General features: G+C 34.7%; 4 protein-coding genes across 4 annotated transcripts in view; 2 read left to right on the top strand and 2 right to left on the bottom strand.

The window, feature by feature from the left end:
• Window positions 1–90: 90 nt before the first annotated feature.
• On the top strand, window positions 91–10,489 carry svr (Carboxypeptidase D svr). The gene is made up of 15 exons (XM_011649181.2): window positions 91–739; window positions 828–1,072; window positions 1,178–1,333; window positions 1,546–1,721; window positions 1,931–2,078; window positions 2,171–2,265; window positions 4,125–4,624; window positions 4,978–5,457; window positions 5,533–5,807; window positions 6,128–6,302; window positions 6,377–6,756; window positions 6,838–6,979; window positions 7,064–8,555; window positions 8,647–8,817; window positions 8,959–10,489. The coding sequence occupies exons 1-15, from the start codon at window positions 269–271 to the stop codon at window positions 9,087–9,089; spliced, it is 5,037 nt and encodes a 1,678-aa protein (XP_011647483.2). The 5' UTR covers window positions 91–268; the 3' UTR covers window positions 9,090–10,489.
• On the bottom strand, window positions 3,222–12,594 carry LOC105433735 (uncharacterized). Its single transcript, XM_089070668.1, has 2 exons — window positions 11,242–12,594; window positions 3,222–4,343 (listed from the first exon to the last, which is right to left on the bottom strand). The coding sequence occupies exon 1, from the start codon at window positions 12,592–12,594 to the stop codon at window positions 12,001–12,003; it is 594 nt and encodes a 197-aa protein (XP_088926794.1). The 3' UTR covers window positions 3,222–4,343; window positions 11,242–12,000.
• A 4,964-nt stretch (window positions 12,595–17,558) lies between these two features.
• On the bottom strand, window positions 17,559–19,656 carry LOC148937851 (uncharacterized). The gene is made up of 2 exons (XM_089070664.1): window positions 19,080–19,656; window positions 17,559–18,954 (listed from the first exon to the last, which is right to left on the bottom strand). Exon 2 carries the CDS (start codon window positions 18,833–18,835, stop codon window positions 17,786–17,788), a length of 1,050 nt encoding a protein of 349 aa, XP_088926790.1. The 5' UTR covers window positions 18,836–18,954; window positions 19,080–19,656; the 3' UTR covers window positions 17,559–17,785.
• LOC148937850 (uncharacterized) overlaps window positions 19,490–19,682 on the top strand; it is a 2,188-nt gene continuing 1,995 nt past the window's right edge. Inside the window, exon 1 of the mRNA XM_089070546.1 lies at window positions 19,490–19,680. Coding sequence (XP_088926672.1) covers window positions 19,490–19,680 — 191 coding nt within the window. The remainder of the gene's footprint in view (window positions 19,681–19,682) is intronic.

Below are 19,682 nucleotides of genomic sequence, written 5' to 3'. Positions count from 1 at the left end.
AGCGAGAGAGAAAGCGAGATGGATGACTGGTTAGGATTCGCAAAGTATGGTGACGTTTGGCTTTCCCCTCCGATGACTCCCCCCCTCCCTGGCACCGTCGACTTGTCGCCCACTCGTCCGACGTGCGGACGTCAGCACTGCACGTATATGCCGAAGGATTAAAGCCTTCCCGTGATATGAGGCTCTGACAATTTTTTCGTAGTAGTATAGTCCAGTAGAACCAAGAGTGTTCGAGGTGTTAAGGAGAATTCATTCGAGTGTGAATAAAATGATCTCACAAATGGACGGCATATATCGCGGCGTCGTCCTCGCACTCATCTGCTCCACGGTCGCCCTGGTGAACGGTTACGTGTTGAACGTCCCCGAACAACCACGGGATGGTGACTACGTTACCACATCCTACACGCATTACGAGGACCTGCAGCGGCTGTTCAATTCCTTGGAGCACCGATACCCACACCTTGCACGGGTGTTCTCCATCGGAAAGTCGGTCGAAGGGCGGGATCTTTTGGTTCTGGAGATCTCGGAAAATGTCAAGCAGCGTAGTCCCGGTGAACCCATGGTCAAGTACGTTGCCAATATGCACGGAGACGAGACCGTAGGCCGGCAGATGCTGATCATTCTTGGTCAGTATCTTCTGGACCGCTATGGCAAGGACGATCGTATTACCCGACTGGTGAATCAAACGGATATCTATTTAATGCCATCCATGAATCCGGATGGTTTTGAAAATTCAGTGGTAATGTTCTTAATTGTGTTTCAATCTTATCATAAATAATGTAAAATAATTGATAATTATGAATAATTAGCAAATCTCGCCCTTTTAGGAAGGTAAATGTGAGTCCAAAGAAGATTATTCAGGTAGAGAGAATGCCAATCATGTCGATTTAAATCGGGATTTCCCCGATCAATTTGACAGAAGACTTAATCAGCTCAAGAAGGGAATGTCTATTCTGAACGGTCGTCAGAACGAAACAGTGGCTATGATGACTTGGATTTCTAATGAGCCTTTTGTGCTCTCTGGAAATCTTCATGGTGGTGCTGTAGTTGCCAGCTATCCATATGATTCTGGGTATATTATACAATCATTAACATAATAACTGTATTATGCTGTTAAATTAACCAGTTATTACTAAGAATTTCAATTTGTTATTTAATAAGAAATATGCTTTTTTAGTATCCCAAAAACATGTTGTATAGAGAGCAAAAGTCCAGATGATAATTTATTCAAGTATCTCGCCCATATTTATGCAGACAATCATCCAGAAATGCGCAGAGGTGATGCTTGTCCACCAGATGTATTTCGAAGTGGTGTTACAAATGGAGCATATTGGTAAGAATAAAAATATAGTCTTTAGAGACAACATTTAAGTTATTGCAAAAATATTTATCAATATAAATATTGTTGAATTTTTTGCACAAAAATATTAGATGCTTGTTAATATATTCATGGAAATTTAAATAAATAATTGAATACTGATATTCTTGCAAAATTAAATTGATCGCGAATTAAATAAATTGCATCATAAAAAAATTTGTTAATAGGTACGAAGTGATAGGTGGAATGCAGGATTTTAATTATGCTCGCTCTAATGCATTTGATATAACATTTGAGCTTAGTTGCTGCAAATATCCACCGGGTTCAACAATACCAGATCAATGGCAATCAAATAAAGAATCTTTGATTCAATATCTGGAGCAAGTGCATATGGGAATAAAAGGTAACGTCCTAATATATATTTTTCACACACATACACGCGCGCAAGTGCGCATGCGTATGGTGTGTGTGTGTGTGTGTGTGTGTGTGTATGTATGTATGTGTGTGTGTGTGTGTGTGTGTGTGTGTGTGTGTGTGTGTGTGTGTGACACTTTTTTAAGTTATATTAATTTAAAAAAAAGATTTTACTATATAGCTTTCTACTGGTTACAGGTTTTGTACGCAGTAGGAATGGTAATCCGATCGAAAGAGCAAATATTATTGTGGAAGGAATAGACCATAATGTTACAACTACGGCCGATGGCGAATATTGGCGCTTACTGCTTCCAGGAACTTATTCAGTTTACGCTGCTGCATGGGGGTATGTATAAACATTATGATTAATATGTAATGTATCAGGCGAAGTTAATGAATATTTTTGGTTTGTTTATTATATTCTTTTTTTCTATCCAGGTATGAACCTAGTGATCCAATAAATATAACTGTGTTAGAAGGTACACCGATGATTCTTAACTTTACATTAAATGGTAAAGAAGTTATTGAACAAGGTAAAAATGATATAGATTATCTACAAATAGTACCACTTTTTAACAGACTTCCTGCACTCTATAAATTGATAATAGATGATTATGATAACCAAGATTATTAAGAACATTAAATCATCTAACAAAATTGTCATGGCTTATCTAACATCCATCTTTTTATCTAAAAAATATTAAAAGTTATTCATATTAACTAATGCATCATTCATTTATTTACGTTTTGATACTTTATTATTTATTTGAGTTATACTGCAACATTACAATTTTTATTTTATTTTAACAAATAATTTTATTTTAAATAATTTATTGAAAAATATTTATTTTTAAACATTATTAGAATCTATTATTTGTTTTGTTTTAGCGAACAATTAATATTGTGAGATTCGGATATATGGGTCTTTAATAATTTGCGACTGCAGAATCTTATTTCAACATGAAATAGTCTTTTTTTTGTTTTCTAAAGTTTAAGAAAATAAATATAAATAATTACATACACATACACGCACACAATACATACATGATACATACAAGGTATGGAGAAATGAATTTTATAAACTACATATGGCAGAGAAAAGGAATAAGAATTTCACATATTTATTTTTGTCAATTTGTACAAATAAGGAAAATATTTTAACTATATTCCAATTTGTGACAGAAAACACATATATTTTATCTTATTATTTACTACTTCTAATTTTAATTTTATATCTTATTTTTATTTATTTTTATCATATATTCTTTATAAACAAACATTCCATAATTATATTTGAATAAGATTTATATAAACGAAGTGAAAATATATACATTCTTACAAAGATATGTTAATGCCCTGTCTACAAATTGGAAAGTAGTATATAATAATGCTGGCTTAGCGAACAGACATGTTAACTGATCAAACATATCTTTATAGATAATGATTATCTATTATATACTACTTATATTTTGAATCAGACTGAAAGTTTTATATATATATATAAACTATTATATTTTATAATTTATATTTTTTTTACATTTGTACTTATGATTATGAGCATATGAACAATGAACTGCAGTATATTTTTCTTTAATGGAAAATAAGTAAAGCGTTATAGATGATCATTTTTTCTTACTAATATTATTGGTAATTAAATGAATGGCAAAACAAATATCAATATTGCTAATATATTGATGCGTTTACAAATGCAATTTTTTTAAATTATTTTTCCAATCTATTAGATTTTTTATTTTTAACAAGATGAATTGAATAGATTTTGATCGAAATGTGTGATATTTGGAAATAAAACTAACTAATACATAACAATGTGAATATACGTTTTGTTTATCTTATTTTTTGCGAAATAACTGCAAGTGCATAAAATGATGAAAAAAAAGAATAGATGTACTGTGTTTTACATATACCATGTGAGATACATAGTACTGCCAATATTCAATTTATTGTATTGGGATCTGTATTAATACATGTTGATCTCTCTCTATGCGAGGACACGTCAATAGGCGATATATTCATAATCTGTATAGCGATGTATATTCTAATATTTTCCTTACAAAGCATGTATTGTTTAAAAACTAGAAATAAAAATATTGTTTTCTTCTTGAGCAATGAGTAACTTACTCGATATTTATCCTTTTCCTCTTAAATATCAACATAATGACGTACATTATTGTTACACATCCGATTATTTGTACCAGTTTTTTCATTTTCTCTGTACCTTGTGTTTTGTAACATATCTGTCTCTTATTTTTATTATTTTGCGTTATCTTATATAACTATACAAGAATGCATTTCACATTTATAAATAATTGTTTCTGTAAAACTTTGCGTTTTATTTTGATAACAATTGTGATTGTACATTCGTACGATACAGGAGAAAGTACAGTTGACGAAGTGATAAGATCTGTCGACAAATATGGTTTTTATCACACTGTGGCGTTCAAGCATCATAATTACGTTGCGATGGAGAAGTATCTGATGGAGTTGAGAACGAATTATCCCAATATCACGAGACTCTACAGCATAGGATCCTCCGTGCAGGGTCGCGAGTTGTACGTTATGGAAATTACGAAGAATCCTGGTATCCACGATCCTGAAAAACCAGAGATGAAATACGTTGGAAATATGCACGGAAACGAAGTAGTCGGCAGGGAAATGTTGCTATTATTATTGAGATATCTCTGCGAAAACTACGGCACTGACGAGAGAGTCACACGAATAGTAGAGACTGTCAGACTTCACGTATTACCGAGCATGAACCCCGACGGATATGAGATTTCGAAAGAAGGTGATGTCTATGGTGCAAAAGGCAGAGCGAATGCAATGGGTGTAGATCTCAATAGAAACTTCCCTGATCATTACGAAATCAACGACGTACGTTTCTCAATATATTTCTTTTTTGCTTACATTATACATATTGATTCATTTATTATTTTATTTTAATATATTAATTAAATATCTCATTTTGAATGAAATTATTTGAAAGGAGAGTACATATAATATAATTGATATGTACATATAATATAATTTTCGCTTAACTTTTTATATATTTGTCTTGAAAAAAAAGATAAGAGTTCACATAAATATAAGAAAATATAAGTCTCATTTAGATTTTTACTCTAGGAATTGTAATAAATTTAAATATATGCGGAATATTTATATTCCGCATATCGTTTAATGACTTGTGTAAATTAAAACAGTCTGCCCTTACTCGATTGTATTTTTAGTACAATCGGCATCAACAACCCGAGACCAAAGCGATAATGGATTGGATAGCGAGAATCCCATTTGTACTCTCCGCTAATCTTCATGGAGGAGCGTTAGTTGCGAATTATCCTTATGACAATGGACCAGAGGAATTGGCATCTAATGTAATGGCGAACCTAAGTCCGGACAATGATGTCTTTCGAATGCTGGCGTTGACATATTCTAACGCTCATCCTCGCATGCATCTCGGTGAGCCATGTCCGCCGATAGTAAATGAAGTTTATGGCACAAAGACGCTTCTCGAGGAACGTTTTCCCGATGGTATAACAAACGGTGCTGCCTGGTACTCCGTACCTGGTGGCATGCAGGATTATAATTACTTGCATAGCAATGACTTCGAGATCACTCTAGAAATTGGATGCACAAAATTTCCAAATGCCAGTGACTTGCCGAATTATTGGCTGGAAAATAGAGAGCCTCTTTTACGTTTTATTGAAATGGTAACTTGTTTATGATTATAAAAATACGCGCGTCGTAATAACTAATCTTAATACGGTAATCTTTTTAATTCACAGTCTCGCAAAGGTATACACGGTATGGTGAGTTCATCCATTGGCACACCCATAGCTCGTGCAAAGATTTCGATAGAAGGTATAAAACATGATATTTATACCGCTGAAAGAGGTGATTATTGGCGATTATTGGTACCAGGACGATATAACGTAACTGTCAGTGCAATGGGATATGAAACACTCACGCAGAGTGTCACCATACCTCCATATGGTGAAAACGTTAGGGACGGAGAAGTAACTCTGGACTTTACGTTAATGCGTGACGATCCACTACATTGGTATGAGCACTTATTGAAAATACAATATAAAAATGTATTCTGCAATATAAAATTGATATGTTTTCTACAAGATGGAAATCTGGACACACACTAACTTCACGAATAAATTTCTTAAATATCTTTTTGAAAGATGCTTCTTGTTTGAATTTCTATCACGAAAATAAATGAAATTAATTTTAATAGAAGATCAAAATATTATGCGTTTATTCAAGTAGTTATATCAATATTTATATTTTAAAATATACTTAATATATTAAAAATATTTTCTAGAAAGGTAAAAGATATTAAGAGAATCATATTTATACGAATATTTATTCCAGGTCATCTGCATATGACTTTGGATTGAGGGCAAACTTGCAGGATGGTTATTTAAGAAATTCTGAGTTGAGCGCTAGATTCAGCCAGTTAGAAACTCATCAACCTAATATCGCAGAATTTATAGCCGGTGATTCATTGATCAGCATGGCTATTCATTCACTGAAAATTACATATAATGTGAGTTTGAGCGACGATATATTATTTGTTATACTGTTTTATATTTAATTTAAAATCACATTTTATCACTTTAGGTGGGTTCACCCGATGAAAATAAATTCCGCATTGCATTAGTGGGAGGACTGTTTGCCTCCCAGCCAGCGGGTAGAGAAATTCTATTACGTTTGGCAACGCATATTCTTATGGGAAATCAAATTGGTAATCCGCCTATTCAAAGATTACTGGATAACTCTATGTTACATTTTATTCCTGGCGTTGATCCAAAATTTAATGATATAAAAGAGAATAAAGATTGTAATCCTGTAATCAAGGACGAAGTAGGAGAAAAATTGTTATTAGAGAATAGTGATGCGTCTAAGCGAACGAATACAGTTACAAAAGCATTTAAGAGAATGTTACAGGATGAAAATTATGACGTCATCGTGATATTGGGAGGTGGTTTCTCGCAAATCAAGTAATGCAATGTATAATGTTAACAAGCATAATTTGTAAAGAAATTACCTGTCAAATTCTTTCTTCAATTTTTATTTTTTAGTTATTCGAACGACGATCTAAACACGTTTAAAACACTCGCTGATGTTTATGAGCATTTAAGGCACAAGGAAATATGTAGTCAATCGAATAACGATACACAGCGTTTAACGAATTTTATACAACGCGTTTATGACACGCCAGTGGTAAACATCATTTTTTATTTTTTTTTTTACATATATTTTTTATTTATTTTTAATTTTATCAAATGTATCCGCTTGTTTGTGCAGATAAGCATAAGCCTGTCGTGTTGCAAGTATCCACCTGCGGATTCAATTCCCATCATTTGGCGCGAAAATTTGCAACCGCTTATGGAGCTCGTGCAAAGCCTCACTAGTGGAATCCGTGCGACAATAATGGACAAACACGGCGTTCCGCTTCGAAAAGCCATCGTCAAGATTGGAGAGAGAAGCTATGGTGTGTCTCACAATATGGCTTACTTCAAAATGATACTTGTGCCTGGAGAATACACATTAACAATTTCCTGTGAAGGATACGTCACGCAAGTATTGATGGTTCTCGTGCAACGGCAAAACATAACGAATATCGACGTCAAGATGGTACAGAAGGCCGTGACGCCGATTGATAATCATCAAGAAACACACAAAGAATCACCTAAGAAGTTAAGCTTTGTTAATCGCGCTTTAATAGATTTGAACGCGAAGTATCCGCGACAAACGAGTCTACACAGTATTGGTAAAACCGTGAAGGGTAACGAGATAATGTGCTTGGAGATCGGTTCCAATAACGACCAGAAATTGATAGGACGACCGGGTATTGTTTTTTCGGCTGGTATTCTACAGGCCGAACCAGTGACTGCAGGAGTACTTTTGCACTTCGCCTCATATCTCTTGGATAATTATAAGCAAGATGATATGATTAAACATTACATTCATGATTTCTCCATATACATGATTCCAGAGTTCTCTTCTGATTTTAACGAAAATTTCACGTGCTTGCCACAGGTGAAAAGCTTACAATTTCCTATTCACAATAAGCTCGATGAGGACGCGGCTATGATCGTAAACTGGTTTAAAAACTTAAATACCGTGTTAGCTGTGAATCTCAACAGTGGATCACGGCATATCGAAATTCCATTCGGTCGTGACTATGGAAAGGTTCGCGAACGAAAGTACGAGAGTGTTGACGAAGATTTATTACGACACTTGGCGTCGATATATGCCGATGCTAGAGCAGACAAGTTGTCTGCGAACACAAAATGTAAACTGAATTCGATTAGTGATAACAACGTGATACACGCGGCGGAAGGAATTGGCGGAAAAAGAGGTCATCCTTTAATAGATTACATGTATTTCAACACGAGCACATTAATGATGGACGTATATGTTACCTGCTGCACTACTGATCACTCGATTGTCGTTTGGCAGGAAAATAAAGCTAGTTTATTAGCCTGCATACAAGAGATGAATAAAGGTGTGAGAGGACACATCACCAATGAGGACGACGAACCGATCGAGGGAGTTGTCTTGTCTTACGACAAATCACCGCATCTAATTAAAAGTGGCAAATCAGGCTTTTACTCGATCCTGTTGCCACCCGGGAGTCACAATATAACAGCCATGGCACCCGGATACCACGCAGAGACCAAACTCGTCTCCACGCTCTCGTTCGAGGCAAAGAAATTTTCAAGATTGATGTTTAAACTCATACGCGACGATAATATCATGGGAATACCTAGACTAATATTCATCATGATAACGGGTAAGCCGAGTTATGGAATGTCCGATAAAATTCATGGAAATAATAGTGATTTATAATATATAATTTATAATAATGCAATTCACAATTATAGGTATGATATGCTTTGGTATGGTATTGTGTTTTATATGTATTTGTGCAAAGTGTTACGCTTCTGAAGCGGAGAAAAGCAGAAAGGGATACGCATTTAGCTTACTAAAAGATGGTGGTAGCTTCTTCGACGATGATGAGAAGGAGGTTGAAATATTTCGAAGACCAGTAGATGGTAATTATATTAATATATTTAATATATTAATATAATTAATATAATATATACTGCAATATTTAGGAGGGGGGAAATTATATAAATTTCAATGTGTAAATTATAATTTCTGTAATTCTGTTTTTTTCTGTTTTTGTAATGTAGGATATTCTGCAAATGACAATGAAGTTACTAAACCGTATTTCGATGACGATAACAGTTCCGAGGATGGTAGCGACTTGGAATTTATTCGGCCTGAACGAGAATGGAGCGATACAATACCGAGACAAACGTGATAATAAATATTTTTATATGATATACAAAATGATATATTATTCTTTATAATGTACATGGTTTAGTCGATTTTATATAATTAAACAAATCCAGCTAAAGAGAAGTAACTTTTACGGATTTTAAAGGATTGAAATTTACGAAAGTAAAAACTAGGGTCCAAGTATGGAATATGTACTTATATTTTTGCTGCATTTTTTAGAAGAAAAAGCGCGAGTTTCTGATAATATATTATTTTATGAATATATTATGTAAAAGTTTGTGTAAAAGGAACAGAATGCTGTTTTATAGAATTACGTAAGAAATATAAATATATAAACGCATGAGTAAATTTTCTATTAGAATTTTTTTTAATAAAACAAGAAGAGAATAGAGTAAAAAATTTTTTTAGATTGTTATAAGAACGAACTTTCACAAGAACGAATATAGAAGGAAAATTATATATTCAGGAGACTATATTAAAAATAATTATAAATTTCGCATTAAGAATAAATATGTTAAAACGATGCGAAGAACATTTAGCAGTTTGTTCTCATTTTAATATTAATTAGAATTTATTTGTATATGATGAATTATTCTTATTTATATCGTAGATTGCATAACAGCTTTAATTTAATTATGCGAATGTTGAAATCTAAGCAAAAGAAGTGTTTTCTTCTGTTTTTTCGAAGTAATGTCTTCTTAAGAACTTTTTCTCCAATACTTAGAACTTAGTTTTATCACATTTATAGCAAACAAATAAGTAATGTTAATCATATTTTGTGCAAATGTACTTCCGTACGTAGGCCATTCCAATGTACTAATAGTATTTGATACTTAAAATTAACAGTTTTTTGGTACTTACAAAACTTGGATAATCATACCAATGAATTATAACAGTTATAAAAGATTAACTCTTAAATTAATTAATGGAATTTCGAAAAAAGTAAATGCTTTTGCTAAGTTAATTTATATTTCTAAAAATATGTACAAATTTTTATGCAAAAATGTAAATATCAGAAAATTTTATATTGAAAGTTTGAACGAAATATAGAAGGTGCAGAGACAAGATCTTTTATTTGTAAGTAACTGTAAGTTTTAGATCATAAATCAATTATACATGAGCCTCTCTATGAATTTATAACTGATATAAAAATTATTTATATTCCTGTTACTGCAATTATAATTTTTCAGAGATGTATTATGTATATCGATCTTTATTAAATAGTGAAAAATATTCAATTGTATATAAACTACATATACTGCGATGAAATATTAATTATATTATGTATTTTAGATAAACTAGGAATTACTTTATTCGTTGTCGTGCGATTGTATAAATCGAATTTGTAAACAACGAATTATAAATTTCATCCATAAGAATAATTAAGAAAACACAAATAAAAATACAAATACTATCTTCTAATTGTCTTTCAAGACGATTTTGATTGAACTCCGATTAACTTAGCAATTTAATTGACAAAATTATTTGAAACGAAATTTCTAGCTAATTCATTGTGTTCCTAATTTCATTTTTTCTTTATGTAAAAATAAATAATATATCTATATGTACGTATAATATATATATATATATTATATATATATATATTATATATATATATATATATATATATATATATATATAAACATATGTTTAATTAACAAATATATATTAACAACATAATATAAATGTTAGTTGATTAAGTAATCGGTATTTCAGTCAAAGTCAATCTTAGTCTCCAACTTCTTTAAATCTTTCATCTATTTTATTTCTTAGTTTTAATGTGATAAATTTATAATTTCATGTTTATGTTAAAAAATTTTTGATTTCATAAAGCTGACTAGTTTGACTTTTGAGAGACTTCCCACATGTGTTCTCACATGTGACAAGTGTGACGGTGTGATGTGAATAAAACGGAGCAGTGCGGTGCAGCTGAGGGCTAAGAGGGCGGTTCGAATGGTGCGGACGTGTGCGAGTGGTGTCTAGCGGTTTTTTAGTGTTAGAAACCCTCGGTTTAGGTAAATCAGCTCTTTTCAGAGCTCAATAGGATTAGATAGACGTGCAATAGTAGGATTTATTAAGGAATAGGTACAATATTAAAGCAACATAGAAAAACCAAAGGATAACGAGGAGCCCCCGGGGGGGCGAGAGGAGAGAAGAGAAAGCATAAGCCTTACACTAAGAGAGAATGAGACACTAAAGAAGACAATAAGAAGACTTGAAGCAAGATTAAACGTAGAAATGAACGAAGAAAGCAACAAAGGAAAAAGACCAGCGACGGAAGACACGCTGGATCAATTGATGCTCGATACGACGAACACTGAGAACGAGAATGAAGATTGGAAAATGATAGAAAGAAAGAAGAAAAAGGCAAGGAAACAAATTCCAAAGACAGAGAAGAGCGCGGGAGAAATTAACAATACTATTGGTCCGAAGACACGTGAAACAGGAGAGGACCAATCGGAAGAAGAAATGGAAACGGAAGGGGAAGGAGACACGCCAGCAACGGCGGGCTGCAACAAAAGTACGCAGTCAGTAAGTAGCAATACAATACAACGGACAAATACGGCGGATAACATGGCAATGAGTAACGAGTTAAGGAAAAGGGAAGCATATGTGAGGGAGGATGGTATGCTCAAACACATCAGTGAGATCTTTTTTTTTTTTTTTCCCACCGGTTGGAGGATGTCGGAATTTCCGACTATGTGCCTTCAACCCTAGGGTTATATGACACAGGCTTATCTAAATCCTTTTTTTTACTCTCTCTGTGTCTTATATTAAATAATGGTTACATCCACGAATAGCGCTGTGGTGTATTCCCCTCTGAAGAATCCATTCTTGATGTCCGTAGTGATTTGAGTCAGGTTATCCGCACATGACTTTCCTCTCCTGAATCCGTTTTGATCTCTGGCTATTAAGTTATTTTTCTCTGCCCATCATACCAATCTCTCATTTACCATCCTTTCCATGACTTTACATATGCAGGACGTCAAAGCTATCGGCCTGACTTTTTCCTGCCCTGGTTTATCTATGAAGATCACTTGATATTCCTGCCAGCTTCTTGGTAGCACATTCCCCTTCCATATTTCATTAAGTACCGTCAGCATTTCTTGCTGTATCCTGTTTGGTAATAATTTAATCATGTCGTACTCGATCCATCTCTTCCCGGTGATGTATTTTTTCTTATCATGCTTAATGCTCTTTTCCATTCCGCTGTTGTGAATCTTTCCTTCCATTCTAGTCTCTCCTCTCTGTTCCTCTCTAATTTCCATCGGTGGATTTTCCACAGATGGGGGAGCAAGTTTTTCTATCATTTCTCTTATACATTCCTCTCTGTTCTTACTTTTCCATTTATTCCATTCTATCTTTGCCCTATAGTTCTTGAATATCCTCATCGTGTTCCATACATAATTCATACTTATATTCTTGTTAATTGATTTACAGAATGATTCGAAGTCTTGTGACTTTTTTGTTTTGACCACTTTTCTTGCAATAGCTCTGCACCTCTTATATTCGATGTATGCATGCATGGTTCCCTTTCTAATAAACCTCTTCTGTGCTTTCTTTCTATTTCTTATCGCTTCTTCACATTCCCCGTCCCACCATTTAGCTGGGAGAAATCTTTTTCTTTCTATTCTGTTATTTTTGTATCCTTTCTCCTTGCCTCTCCTCTTCTCCTTGGGGTGATCTCTTCTATAGCCATTTTCATGCTTTCACATAGTAAATTATATCTTATCCGTATGTCCCTATTTCCTGAACCCAACTTTAACTCTTTCCTTGCCTTTTCCCAGATTTCTGTAGCCTTTCTTCTATAATCTTCCCATTTCGTTTTTCTTGATGAAATTCTGTTTGTCTTTTTGATGTAATTTGTGATTTCAAAGTCCATCTTCATTATTATTGGATAGTGGTCCGACCTCCACTGATAAAATAGCAACTTAATTATTTTGTAAAAGAAAAATTACTTTAGGTAAAAATTTTCGTAATGGCCTTTCTTATAAAACAACGATAATAAAATGTATAACAAATAAAATAAAATAAAATTAAATTAAATTAAAATGTAAATAAAATAAAATAATCTGAAAGTATAAAAGTTTAAAAAATTTAAAAACAAAAGCAGTTAAGTATCAAATTCTGCAGTGCTTACTGAGAATATCAGTCTTATGGATTGACTATAATTCTAATTGTACTATGAAACGTAACGATTATGAACTACCTTATTACTAATCTTATTGTCTAATAATCTTTAAAAATTAACTGTTGTATTTTGTAGAAGATCTAAGTTTTCTAATCTTGTTATAAACTATATAAAAACAATAAACGATTCTTAGTTTAACTCTTAGATTCTAACTTAATGCTATGATATGACTTTTGAACTATTCATTATCCTTCCAAAAATCCTGTCTCATTTTTTCTACTATCCTGTTTTCTCTATATTTTCTTTCTTCTCTGTATATCCTGTTTCTATCTCGTATAATGTCCTTCTGGTGTTGTTCTTTATCTTGCTCTCTGTTCGTCTGGTCTCCTTCCCAACCCTTGTCTTGTTTAAGCTCATCAAGTGCCTGTTCCAAAAGGGATTTCAAATCTCAATCCTTTTCCACTGCCACCAACAGTCTGGCTATGAATTCCTTTCTTTTTTCATTTTCTGTAATCAATGTCTTCCCTATTGAGTAGCCCTCCTGTTCGTTGCTAGGGAAGTTTGTCAAATTTCCTTCCTTCTCGTGTATTAATGCAATTCCTCTCTTTTCCTTCGTAATTTCCCCCTCTCTCGTGTCGAACTGTGCATAGTAATTGGTCCTCATAACAGGTACCTTTGTCCTTCTTCTCCCGTCCTCCCTCTTCTTTTCCCGTCTTAAGAACCCGAAATTGTTAGGTGAATAGTATAGTAGGTCATCGCTGCTTGTATCATCTGCATCTCCCGTTTCCCCTTCCATTCCTTTTCCTTTTCTGTTATTTTCTTTACCTATCACTTTATCTCTGTACAGGGGTTTCTGCCTCTGATTCGCCCTCTGTCCTGGTCTGCTAAGAAGTGGCCAATTATTTGGTTTTTCATACCTATCATAGACCTTTGTTGGACCTTCCTCGCTACCTTCCAGGATTTCGATGGCTTCCTTATACGAAGCATTATTGTATGCCATCACTTTTTTAATCCTTTGATTTCTTTCATAAACATCGCATTTCCTGTCTGTAGATTTATGACCCTCTCCACAATTGCGACACTTTGTTGGTTTGTCGCAATGGCCGTGTGCTTTTTCACCGCAGTTGATGCAACATTCTTCGCTCTTGCAATGTATTTTTCTGTGACCGTATCTGAAGCACTTATAACATTGCATTACTGGGGCCACATATGGTCTTATTCTTAGTACGGCTAAATCGTTGAAGAAACTTATCTTGTCCCTGGGCTGATTTCCCTTAAAAGTAATTATCACCGAATCAACCGGCTCGTATTTTACCTTATTCTCCTCCTTGTTCCATCTTCTTCTCATCATTCTTTCTATTCTTACGACATCCTCTGGTTTTGTGAGTAAATCGTAGAAGTCCATGATTGAGTCCAAGTATAGCGGTACAACACCTTTGAAGCAAATGTCCCGGTCTTCTATTCCCGCTCTGTATCCGTCTTTTTCTTTGTCTTCGTTAATCTTCTTAATAGCACTGTTCGCTGTCTATTGGATTTAAAAAAAACAATGTAGCCATCTTAAATCCATTCATCATTATACGTTTAGGGTATATTCTTTTATCTTTTAGCATGTGCATAATCTTAAAATAGTTGCTACCTTTTTTGGTTGTGCTTGCTCTTTCCGTTATCCTAAGTGTGACTTTGTAGTTGCTTCCGAAATTTTCTTCGAATTCCAGTCTCCTACTAACCTTAGACACATCAATCTCGCTAATGTGCTTGAGCACACCATCCTCCCTCACGTATGCTTCCCTCTTTCTTTGCTCATTACTCGTTGCCATATTGTTCGTATTATTTGTCTGTTGTATTTCGCTACTACTTACTGACTGCGAGCCTTTGTTACAGCCCGCCGATGGTAACGTGTCTCCTTCCCCCTCCGTTTCCATTTCTTCTTCCGATTGGTCCTCTCCTATATCACGTGTCTTCGAGCCATTCGGGTTGTTAGTTTCTCCCGCGCACTTCTCAGTCTGTGAAAATTGTTTTCTTGCCTTCTTCTTTTTTCTTTCTACAATTTTCCATTCTTTGTTCTCATTCTCAGTGTTCGTCGCATCTATCATCAATTGATCCAACGTGTCTTCCGTCGCTGGCCTTTTTCCTTTGTTACTTTCTTCATTCATTTCCACGTTTAATCTTGCTTCGAGCCTCTTTATTGTCCTCTTTAGTGTCTCATTCTCTCTCAGTGTCAAGCTTATACTTTCCCTTCTCTCCTCTCGCCGCCCCTCTCCCGGGGGCTCCTCGCAATCCTTTATTTCTTCTATATTGCCCTATTGATGTTCCCGTTCCTTAATATATCCTACTATTGCACGTCAATCTATACCTATTTAGCTCTGAAAAGAGCTGATTTACCTATTCCGAGGGTTTCTAACACTAAAAAACCGCCAGACACCACTCGAACACGTCCGCACCACTCGAACCGCCCTCTCCCCTTTTCAAAACTTTACCTATGCATGATGCCAAGGCTATCGGTCTGACTTTTTCCTGTCCTGGTTTGTCTATGAAGATCACTTGATATTCTTGCCAACTTCTTGGTAGCATATTCCCCTTCCATATTTCGTTAAGTACCATCAGCATTTCTTGTTATATCCCGATTGGTAATAATTTGACCATGTCATACTCGATACCATCTCTTCCCGGTGATGTATTCTTTCTTATCATGCTTAATGGTCTTTTCCATTCCGCTGTTGTGAATCTTTCCTTCCATCCTAGTCTCTCCTCCTGTTCCTCTCTAATTTCCATCGGTGGATTCTCCACGGACGGGGGAGCCAGTTTTTCTATCATTTCTCTTATACATTCCTCTCTGTTCCTACTTTTCTATTTATTCCATTCTATCTTTGCCCTACAGTTCTTGAATATCCTCATCGTGTTCCATACATAATTCATACTTATATTCTTGTTAATTGATTTACAGAATGATTCGAAGTCTTGTGTCTTTTTTGATTTGATCACTTTTCTCGCCACAGTTCTGCACCTCTTATATTCAATGTATGCATGCATGGTTCCCTTTCTGATAAACCTCTTTTGTGCTTTCTTTCTATTTCTTATCGCTTCTTCACATTCCCCGTCCCACCATTTAACTGGGAGGGATCTTTTTCTTTTTATTTTATTATTTTTGTATCCTTTCTCCTTGCCTCTTCTCCTTGGAGTGATCTCTTCTATAGCCATTTTCATGCTTTCACATAATAAATTGTATCTTATCCGTATGTCCCTATCTCCTGAATCCAACCTTAACTCTTTCCTTTTCCCAGATTTCCGTAACCTTTCTTCTATAATTATCCCATTTCGTTTTTCTTGATGAAATTCTGTTTGTCTTTTTGATTTTAATTTGTGATTTCAAAATCCATCTCCATTATTATTGGATAGTGGTCCGAACCCCACGAGTCCAGCAATTGATATGTTCTTATATTGTCTAGATTCTCCGATGATTCTAGTATTAAGTCTAGATTGTTAGAGATTTGATCTACCATTCCCATTCTGGATTTTATATCTTCGTTATAACATACCAAATCCTTTTCATTCATTATCTCACTCATATTTTCACCATTTCTATCTGTATCTCCGCAGTAGTTCCATATAGTATTATGTGCGTTAAAGTCTCCAACATAATATGTTTTATGTGTATTTCCGTTGTTAGTGAGTATCTTCCGCCATATGGGTTTGTCCAATCTAGTACCTGATCTCCTATATACCGCGACTATGTTAACTTTTCCTGAAACATTCTTTATCGTAATACCTAACCTTTCTACTGACTCGTGTATATCCTCTTGGCACTTTAGAACCTCAAATTCTAGTCTGTTGTGTATCACAATAGCTATTCCTCCCTTATTATCAAGGTTATTCGATCGATATGTTTTATATCCTGAAAAATAGATTGGAACATTTTTTGGCTGTTTAGTTTCAGTTATAACCGCGATGTCATAATTTCTTATTCTCATGGCCAATTCTTCTTTTTTATTTCTAATCCCTCTACAGTTCCATAATAATATTGTAACTGGGGCCATTGTGTATAGATAAGATAAAGTAATTAGTTAGATACTTTTATAAAAGAATTTGCTATAGGTATATAAAAATTTTCGTAATGGCCTTTCTTGTAAAACAACGAAAATAAAATAAAATAAAATAAAGAAAATAAAAAGCAACTAGAAGTAAATCATAACCAAAAATGCTAAAAGCTGATGTATTATAACCCTACTTATATTATTCCTTCATCAGTCTTATAAGTTGGCTGTAATTCTATTAATACTGAGAAACATAACGATTATGAACTATTCACTTTTCTTCTTGTTATTCTTATTGTCTAATATTCACTTAGTTTTAACTATTATATTTTATGCATAATCTAAATCTTACTAATCTTATATTAAACTATAAAATAACGATAAACGGATCTTAATCTAAGTCTTGGATTTTAACTTAAATACTATAATATATCTATTAGTCTATTCGTTGTCCTTCCAAAAATCCTGTCTCATTTTCTCTACTATTCTATTCTTTCTATATTTTCTTTCTTCCCTGTATATCCTATTTCTATCCCATTGGATATCCTTCTGGTGTTATTCCTTGTCTTGCTCTCTGTTCATCTGATCTCCATCCCAACCTTTGTCTCGTCTAAGCTCGTCTAATGCCTGATCCAAGAAGGATTTCAAATCCCAGTCCTTCTCCACTGCAACCAACAATCTGGCTATAAATTCCTTTCTTTTTTCATTCTCTGTAATCAATGCCTTCTCTGTTGAATATCCTTCCTGGTCTTTGTCAGCTAAGTTTCCTTCCTTATCCTGTATTAGTGCGAGTCCTCTCTTTCCCTTGGTGATTTCTCCTTCTCTTGTATTAAACTGTGCATAGTAGTTAGTTCTCGTTGTAGGTGCCTTTGTTCTCCTTCCTCCATCCTCTCTCTTCTTTTCCTGCCTTATAAACCCAGAGTTGTCGGGAGAAAGATAGGGCGGGTCATCGCTACTTGTATCGTCAGCATTCCTTGCTTCTTCCTTCTTTCCTTTTCCTTTTCGACTGTTTACTTTACCAATCACTTTATCTCTGTATAGAGGTTTCTGCCTCTGACTCGTCTTCTGTCCTAGTTTATTAAGGAGCGGCCAACCAACGTTGTTCGGTTTTTCGTACCTGTCATAAACTTCCATAGGACCTTCCTCACTACCTTCTAGAATTTCAATAGCTTCTCTATATGAAGCATTGTTATAAGCCATCACTTTCTTGATCCTTTGATTTCTCTCATATACATCACACCTCCTGTCTGTAGATTTGTGACTCTCACCGCAGTTGCGACACTTCGTTGGTTCGTCGCAGTGTCCATGCGCTCTTTCATCACAGTTGATACAGCATTCTTCATTCTTACAATGTACCTTTCTATGGCCATACCTGAAGCACTTGTAACACTGCATTACTGGGGTCACGTATGGTCTTACTCTTAATACAACTAAGTCGTTAAAAAAGCTTATCTTATCTCTAGGCTGATTTCCTTTAAATGTAATTATCACCGAGTCAACCGGCTCAAATTCTATCTTATTTTCTTCCTTGTTCCATTTTTTTCTCATCATTCTTTCGATTTTTACGACATCCTCGGGTTTGGTGAGCAAACTGTAAAAATCCATGATTGAATCTAGATATAACGGAACAACGCCTCTGAAGCACGTGTCCCGGTCTTCTATTCCCGCGCTGTATTCATCTTTTTCTTTGTCTTCGTTGATCTTCTTAATTGCACTGTTAGCGTCTATTAGATTTAAAAAATATAATATAGCCGTCTTAAACCCGTTCATCATTATGCGTTTAGGATAAATTCTTTTATCTTTTAACATATATAAATCTTAAAATAATTGCTGCCTTTTTTGACTGTACCTGCTCTTTCCGTTATCCTGAGCGTAACCTTGTAGTTGCTTCCGAAATTTTCTTCAAATTCCAGCCTCCTACTAACCTTGGACACATCGATCTCACTGATGTGAGATAGAGGGCGGTTCGAATGGTGCGGACGTGTGCGAGTGATGTCTGGCGGTTTTTTAGTGTTAGAAACCCTCGGATTATGTAAATCAGCTCTTTTCAGAGCTCAATAGGATTAGATAGACGTGCAATAGTAGGATTTATTAAGGAACAGGTATTATTAAGGCAGTATAGAAAAACTAAAGGATTACGAGGAGCCCCCGGGAGAGGGGGAGCGAGAGGAGAGAAGGGAAAGCATAAGCCTGACACTTACAGAGAATGAAACATTAAAGAAGACAATAAGGAGGCTTGAAGCAAGATTAAACGTAGAAATGAACAAAGAAAGCAACAAAGGAAAAAGATCAGCGACGGAAGATACGCTGGATCAATTGATGCTCGATACGACGAACACTGAGAACGAGAATGAAGATTGGAAAATGGTAGAAAGAAAGAAGAAAAAGGCAAGGAAACAAATTCCAAAGACAGAGAAGAGCGCGGGAGAAATACGTGATCCAGTAATGCAGT

The sequence above is a fragment of the Pogonomyrmex barbatus genome, unplaced genomic scaffold, assembly GCF_055798465.1.
Source record: "Pogonomyrmex barbatus isolate J1 unplaced genomic scaffold, ASM5579846v1 scaffold10, whole genome shotgun sequence".
Taxonomy (NCBI): domain Eukaryota; kingdom Metazoa; phylum Arthropoda; class Insecta; order Hymenoptera; family Formicidae; genus Pogonomyrmex; species Pogonomyrmex barbatus.
Note: the sequence above shows the minus strand (reverse complement) of the source record. Positions and strands in the feature narration are given on the sequence as shown.